This window comes from Heliangelus exortis, chromosome 9 (genome assembly GCF_036169615.1).
Source record: "Heliangelus exortis chromosome 9, bHelExo1.hap1, whole genome shotgun sequence".
NCBI classification, from domain to species: domain Eukaryota; kingdom Metazoa; phylum Chordata; class Aves; order Apodiformes; family Trochilidae; genus Heliangelus; species Heliangelus exortis.
The window spans coordinates 21,816,832-21,825,202 of NC_092430.1; the positions used below are offsets into that span (position 1 = coordinate 21,816,832).

Sequence of the window (8,371 nt, forward strand, 5' to 3'; positions counted from 1 at the left end):
AAAAGGAGAGCTCTAGGCAAAGGTTTTTCATTTGGTGCTGGTACCTGGAGATTCAGCTCGTGGGAGGATGAGCATTTAACTCAAGAGTCCCTTGCAAAGGAGAGCAGTTAATATGCATAAAATCTTGACATTTACTTGAAAGTGTCTCAGTGCCCATTTCAGAGCTGGTTAGACCTAGGTCTAACTCCAGAGCCAGTCTCAGCAGTATTTCCAGTATCTCATGCTGCCTCCACCAAAAAGCAGCAAAAGCTGAAGGGGTCACAGCTCTGAACCTGGCCCCTCCAGATGATTAAGTTCCTGCACCAGGGAGCTGCTGCCCTCTGCAATTTTAACCTTCTGCAACTTTTTCCACGCTCCAGATTTTTGTCCCACGTCAGTTCTTACACGGAAACTCCCGTGGTGGCTTGTATTGTCTCGGGGTTCCTCGCAGCACTGCTCTCCTTGCTGGTCAGCCTGAGGGACCTGATAGAAATGATGTCCATTGGCACCCTGCTCGCCTACACCTTGGTCTCAGTCTGTGTCCTGCTCCTTCGATACCAACCCGAGAGTGACATTGATGGCTTCGTCAAATTCCTCTCCGAGGAGCACACCAAGAAGAAGGAGGGCATCCTGGCCGACTGTGAGAAGGAAGCTTGCTCCCCAGGGAGTGAAGGAGAAGAGTTTGCTGGCCCCCCAACAAACACCTGCGGGGCAAAAAATCTGCCATCTCTGGGGGATAATGAGATGCTAATTGGGAAATCTGATAAATCCACCTACAACGTGAATCACCCCAATTATGGCACGGTGGACATGACCTCAGGGATAGAGGCGGATGAGTCGGAGAACATCTACCTCATCAAGCTGAAGAAGTTGATTGGCCCTCGTTACTACACCATGAGGATCCACCTGGGACTGCCAGGGAAAATGGATCGTCCCACGGCAGCCACCGGCCACACGGTCACCACCTGTGTCCTCCTGCTCTTTGTCCTGATGTTCATCTTCTGCTCCTTCATCATTTTCGGGGCAGACTACATCTCAGAGCAGAGCTGGTGGGCTGTGCTCCTCGTCGTGCTGATGATCCTGCTGATTGCTGTGCTGGTGTTCGTCATCTTGCAGCAGCCAGAAAACCCCAAGAAGCTGCCCTACATGGCACCTTGTCTCCCTTTTGTCCCTGCCTTTGCTATGCTGGTGAATATCTATCTCATGCTGAAGCTCTCCACGGTCACATGGATCCGATTCGCCGTCTGGTGTTTTGTGGGTGAGTCCCAGATTCGTGTATTTTAATTTTTTTAAAAAAAACCTGACACTTTTGAAAGGATGAGTCAGCCCTGTGAGGCTGAGTCTCCATAGCAAAGCTCCATCTCTGAGAGCCCCCTAACCCCAAGCTGAGCCATTGGGCAGTAGCTTCCACATGCACCCTTTGGGCTGGAGAAAACATGGTCAGGGCTTTTTTGGCCCCCAAAGCAATAGGTGAAGCTGCAGATCCAGGGTAAACCCTTCTACCTGGAAGCAAAGATGAATCCAAAGCATTAGCTTAATCCCTGGTAATTCAAAACTTTCCCCTGCAGGTACATCTGACACCTCTTCAGCTGCTAGGAAGGACAAGAAGTCAATTAAAATACTCCATTAATGTGTGATAGTCTCTACCAGCCCCATCCATGGCTGCTCACCTGCTGGGGATGGGGGAGGGCACATCCCATTGGTTTTTCTGTCAGAGATGTGCTGTCCTGCCACATGGATTTAACCACACACTCAGTCCCCATGGACATGCCTGTGGCATGTGGAGAAGTCTGGGGTTCTCCAGGGGCATGTCTGGGGTGGGTTAATCCCAGGATCCCTCCGGTTACATTTGCTTCTGGGGAAAGCATTGGTGATGGAAGGGGAGATCGGGCCAGGCTGGAAGGAGAAGATAAAATGAAGCCCCTGAGGGGAGGAGAACAGGATTTCAGAACTGTTTCAGTACTAAGTACACTCATCCTGACAACCCTGAGGCACGTGTGGCTGTGAGCACCAGTAGGAGAGAGACTGAGATCATCAGAAAACTCTAGAGAGAAAAGGGAAGTGGGGAGGGTAACAGGATGGAGATCCAGGCTCAGTTCTGGGGAGCCTCCTCAGCTCTGCTGGGAGCTGCTGTCCCACCAAAGCTGCAGATGGCCCAGTCACAGGAGGCCAGGAGTGATCCCAGCTGACATTAAGACATACAACCCTCATGTCACAGCTGGCAGCCCAAAAACCCAAGGGGGTTGAAGAGCAGACATCAACTACAGCATACACCATATGGCTGAAAAATTGTGGGTGTATTTACACAGGCTTCACCCTCACCAGCTGGCACCAGCCTGGTGCTGGGTGGGAGGAGGTTGGTGGTGAACTGGGCTGGAGCTCCATCCCATCCTGATGTAGGTTTTGGGGAGCAGGTGCCACTTGGGGACATGGGGTGTTCATAGCAGTGTTTTAGCTGGGGTTGCTGGGCTGGTGCTTGTTGTTGGGGTCCAACCCTCTCCTTCCCACAGGTCTGCTCATCTACTTTGGCTACGGGATGTGGAACAGCACCCTGGAAATCAGTGCCCGGGAGGAAGCCCTCCACCAGAGCACCTACCAGCGCTACGATGTGGACGTTGACCCCTTCTCCGTGGATGATGGCTTCTCCTATGCCAACGAGGGTGAGGACTACCCAGGCTGGGGTCCCTCTGAGGACAAGAGCTTCTCATACCAGCAAATGGCAGGGGAGAAGGAAAGCCATCGGACGAGTAGCAGGTCGAAAAGCAAAGGCAGGCACAAACCACCCTCGGAAGCTCTCATTGCCAACGATGAGCTGGACTACTCACCCGAGTAGTGGGATGGGCAGTGGGGTGCCACACTGCCCAAACAATTAGGCAGTGGCTCCCTCAGCCCATCTCATCCTCCCCAGCTCCTCCACCACCACCCTGCTCACCTCTGGTCCTCGGGACACACTCTGCAGTTGCCGTTGACCCCAAACCAAACACACTCGTGTGTGGCCCATTGTGGCTCCCTCCATCAGTTGGGTCCCACTCTGGTGAACACCAGCTGATCCCCTGGCATTGGTTGCTCTCCCAGCACTGGCTGCACCCATGGAGGTGGTGGAATGGGAGATGTGCCAAACTGGGAGGGCATTTGTTGAGAGGTGGAAGGAGCCGCCCAAGGGGATGAAAGATCCCTGGGGAATGTCCTCTTGATGGCCACAGTGGGGGGATGCCACCCTTACATTTTTGGCACTTGCTTGGCACGTCTGCTTTTTTTTTTTGAACCACCTTAGAAGTCCTAGCTGATCCAGAGGGACTGGTGGGTGAGTAGGTAGAAAATGGAGATGGACAAACCTCTTTCAAGGGGGTAGCTCAGGGATGGATCCAGAGATGTTGGTCCCATCTCACAAGTCCCCTCACACAGCAGTGTGACCCCTGTGTCTGTCCCCACAGCCTGAATCCAAGCATCCCAAATACTGGGATTCAGAAGTAGTCTATGTCTCAACCAAACCTTGAAATCCCAGCATGGTCGAACATCCCAAACATGTTTTTGGGAGCCTGATCCCATTTCTGGGACCTTGCTGTGACCACACTTGACTTAACCCACCTTGTGCAAATGGTCAGTGAGGACCCCAGGCTGTTCCTCTGAGCATCACAGGCTGAGCACCATCTCCACCACGTTGTCTTGGACAAAAATAACTGTTCTGTATTTCCCTCACTGTGGTGGGCACATTCCAGCCCTTGCTCTGGCCTCGTGGCTTCAGGGCTGTGTCTGTGTCCCCAGGAAATAGCAACATCCATGGGTCAGCCACACCTTGGCAAGGCTGGGCCACATGTGGCAACTGGAGAGGACACAGCTGTGGGAATCTCCCTGGTTTGGGTTGGAAGGGACCTTAAGGATCATCTTGTCCCAACCCTCTGCCATGAGCAGGGACACCTCCCACTAGACCAGGTTGCTCCTAAACCCATCAACCTGGGCTTCAACACTTCCCAGGATGGGGAAGCCACATCTCCACAGCTTTCCTGGGCAGCCTGGGCCAGTGTCTCACCACCCTCACACTAAAGAATTGTGCTTCTCATTCTGTACCTTTCTGTATTTCAATTTGAAACCAAATGGAGCTGGTGGCTGGCAGGGCAGAGGGCTCTGCAGATGGGTCCTGCTCATAGATAAACCCTCTGGTTTGGCAGAGCATGGTCCTGGTCCCCAGCAGAGCTGTCAGATTCCCCATCACCAGTGTCCCCACCACAAGAAAGAGAACATCTTTTTGAATAAATAACAAATAATAACCCAGGAAGGGCCCCATCAGACAGCAACACCCATCCGGCCCCTAGCTGCCAAGGGCTGCTGCCAGATCCATCTCTGGGGGATCCCAGACCAAACCCCAGGGCTAGGGGTTGCTGCTGGCACCCCAGGGGGAAATTTAACATCAATGTGGGGCATGAAGAAGGATTTCCAGTGCATGATGCTGTGAACACAGCACAGAACCCCCCTCACACTCTCTGCGGGCAAGTGGGCTGCTGGTGCAGAGGGTGCCTGGACCCATCCTGATCACTCCCAAGGCTCAAGGGTGAGGTTCTGCACGTTTCCCACCTGCAGTGTCTGCCCCAGACAGTCCCAAAACACAGTCCTTTGACCAAGTGAAGAAGAACATCCAGTTCTGCAGACCCAGAAGGTGACCCAGGCTTGGCTGCTCTTGTCCTTGATGCCTTAGAAGTACCCAAGTGAGATGACACCTCGCAGGCCTGGCTTTGCCTTTTCAGGGAGAAAGATTGAGGCTGTTTTCCTACCAGCTCTTGCACTGTACCACATCTGGGGTTGTCATCTTCATCCTGCTTCCACGCTGTGTTTAGGCCTCTGCTGAACCACAAACTCGTGCCCAAGTACCCTGTCACTCCTTTTGCAGCCTTAATCTCTGGCTCTGGAGCAGTTCCCAGTGCCCCTGTATGTCCTCACATCTGCTCTGGTTATGCCATCATCTCATTCAAGGAGGGCTTGACCCCTTTGGGAATCTCTCCTTTGGATCTCCATCAAGTGAAGCCCTTCAACTGCTCTTGTTTCTGTTCACCCCATCCTCCTTCCCCTTCCCCATGGGCAGCACAGCTGGGCCACATCCCCAGGACTGTCAGCATTTGATTCCACAGCACCACCTGGTGTGGCCAGGCCCCTGCTGTGGTCACAGGTGGGATCTGTGCCCTCCTACCCAGCCCACCACATCCCACCTAATGGAGGAGCCTCAGGAGAAGGCAGATGAGACACAAGCTGGGTCTTGCCCACCCTGCTCCAAGCAGCAATGCCTGGGGGACACACGGATCTTGCCTCCATATGGAACCTTGTGCTCTTTCCCTTGCTGTGGGCACTGGGGTCTTGGATGTGCACAAGCAAAAGGAGCAAAGACCAAAGTGTTCAGGCAAAGCCATCATCTCCCAGCATGGCCCTGGGGTTGATTCCAGATGCTGGCAGGAGGTGTGGGTTGTTCTCCTGTAACCCCAAAATGCAGCCTTCCCACTTCACACCCCTCTCCCACCAGGAGGATACAGGCAAAGCTGGGTCACCCCCCAACCACCACCAGTGAGAGGCACACAGCCCTCCCTGCCTGCCTGGTCCCTCTCCTGGGGCCCAAAATGTGACACAGATGGAGCATCAATACCTCAGATCTTCCAGACCCACTCGAGGAGATCTCAGTCCCTCCACAAATTCACTCCACACGGTTACGACCACCCGGTACGAGGCCCAGCTTGCCAGCATCCTCCACACCTCCAGAACAAGGTGGGGTGTTGTAAATCCAGCTTGTAAATGACCTTCACTTCGTTTTGTTCAGTCTTTTTGATGTGCATCTTGCTTTTTGTTTGTTTGTTTTATTTTGGGGTTTGATTTTTTGGTTTTTGTTTGTTTTTTTTTTTCAAATGGTCCTTTCTGGTGTAACTATTCTCTGCAGTTCTGGTATGAAGTTGGTGTATTTGTTACAAAAAAAAATTGTTCTATTAATTTATTCAAATTTTTTTTTGTGGTTTCTAAAAAGCCCATTGGTGCATTGTGCAATGGGGTCTTGTAGTGTGTCATAAGGAAGAAAAAAAATACGCAAATATGTTATGGAGTGATTTTCATTTTCAAATGATTGTGTTGTTGACAACTATACATATAATATAAATATATATATATATAAAATCAAGATACTAAGAAAAAAAAATCTAACTTTACCAAAATCTGTATATTTTAATAAATGCATAAAGCTTTATGGTGTGCCTTTACATTTAAAACTCAAGACAGGAACTAATGGATTTTTAAGGAAAGCCAGAGATAAATGTGTCTTAGTATCAGTTTCCGTAGTAATGTAAATCTTTTAAATGAAAGATTAAAACCAAAAAAATAAAAATAAAAAATTTCCCACATAAATTTTGTTAAGCCAATCAGTACCTGAAGGTCTGACATTTTTTTTTCAGTGTTAAACTGAAGCCAGAGATGAACAAATCTTGCCTTAAGTGTTTCAAAATTTCCTTTGCAGAAGATCCTATTTAATGGGCTGACTTTGATATTCACTTGTACTCCTGTGAAAAAAGATGCTTATCAGTTTACACAATAAAAAAATAACAAAAAAAACCACAAACAAAAGAAAACCAGAAAAACTAAACCCAGTGAGCACAGGCTGACTATTGAGGTGGGAAGCCCCAGTGAGCATCAACATCTTCCTGGTCTGGATGCAGACATCACCTGTGAGGCCAAAGCCACCTCTCCCCTTCATGATGCTCAGGGTTACCACTAACCCCATGGGGTCCCTCCTGTTATTCCTGTCCCTTTTTTTTTCCTGGCTCTGAAAGGGCTTCCAGGGCTGGTGGAGCTCCACTGGGTCATGGGTGGCCACCTCCAGGCCAGTGACCACCAGAGCTCACTCCCTTCACTCCTCAGCTGATATTAGGCACAGCCTAGAGCAGTTTTTCCCTTCAGGAGAGTTATATTTGAGACTATTTTGAGGCTTTGGGGCAGCAAACAAATACCAAAAGCCTTCAAGAGCCAACAGTGCCGTGGCAAACCCCACCCAGGAGAGCACCACAGGGGAGGGGGGTGTTTTGGGAGGGCTCAGAGCAGGTATTTGAGCTTTGATCCTGTAAAAACTGGAAACATTTAATGTTTCTTTGTGCTTCCTCCAAACACTTCTCCTCTGCAGTGCCAGCACTAATATCCTGTCCCATTCTTGGCCCCTTCTCCTCACACCCCACCGCTGCAGATGTCTGCTTGCACCACAGCTGCTCTGAGCTTGTTATGCTTTGTTTGGATTCGAATTCTCTTCCCTGAAATAAAGCTTCTTCCTTCCTCTGAGGCCTTTTAAGGGTTGGATTTGGGATAAGCTGTGACTGTGGGCAGGGTCAGCAGAGCCCCAGCATCAGCCCTCCCTGTCTCACCTGCCTGAAGGTGCTGAGATGCAGCCCAAGGGTGTGGGAAGCAGAAAAAAACCAACCAAACAAAAAAAACCACAAACAAAAAAAACAACCAACCAACAAAAAAACCCAAAACAAAACAAAACACAAAAAAACCCCACAACCCCCCCCCTCATAAGCACTGCCTGTCAGGGTCATTCCTTGTCAGGTCATTCATTGCTGCTGGAGGAGCTGAGGCAACACCAACACCCACCAAAAAAAAACCAACCCACAAACCCTTCAGCATCTCAAGTTTTTCCCGAGTTTTTCCCCTCCTAGTTTGCCCCGGGGCAGTTTGCAGGGCAGCTTTCCAGCAGCTTTCTGCTCTGAGGTCTCCCACGCTGCTGCTGGCCCCGGGGTTAAGCTGAAGCAGCCGTGCACAATCCACAATCCCCGGGCAGCCTGCACAACCTGGCACGTCTCTGCCCCGACCCTTCGCCCGTGGCACCCGCACATGAATGGCAGCACTTAGAGCATCCCTCCGGGGCATACAACAAGAGCCTGTGCCCTGCCTCTGATGTCATGGGCACAAGTGTCCCGCTGCCCGCCTGGGGACATGGGATAGGGTAGCAGTCAGTCTCCTTTTTCATCCTTTTTAAACGCTCCAGCCTCGGCTTCCCACACAGAGGAGGTGTGGGAGCTGCAGCATCCTTGCCCCATGCCCATGTTCTTCGTATTCTCCCTCTGGCACAGCCCAAGATGAAAGGACAGCCCCTAACCCACCTTATTTTCAGATTTTTCTCCATCACCACGATTTGCTTGGTCCCCTCTCCTCTGCCTGCTCAGTCCACTCTCCTCCTACACGCAGTACCTGGGTTGTCCCCCTTGTCCAGAGGCCATTCCTCTTCTCCTGCTCCTGGCTTACACAAATCATTTGAACAGAGTTAACATCTCCAGCAACAAATGGGATATGTTGATTCAACTTAATTAAATTGCTACAGCCTCGAGGAAGGACAAAGTTAGATCTTGATCTTGCATGGTTTTAATCAGAGCAATAA

General features: G+C 50.7%; 1 protein-coding gene across 1 annotated transcript in view; it reads left to right on the forward strand.

Annotated features, from left to right (window-relative positions):
- The window catches only part of SLC7A14 (solute carrier family 7 member 14), a 29,252-nt gene extending 23,056 nt beyond the window's left edge, over positions 1-6,196 (forward strand). Inside the window, exons 7-8 of the mRNA XM_071752672.1 lie at positions 360-1,237; positions 2,490-6,196. Coding sequence (XP_071608773.1) covers positions 360-1,237; positions 2,490-2,812 — 1,201 coding nt within the window. The 3' untranslated portion in view covers positions 2,813-6,196. The remainder of the gene's footprint in view (positions 1-359; positions 1,238-2,489) is intronic.
- Positions 6,197-8,371: the final 2,175 nt, after the last annotated feature.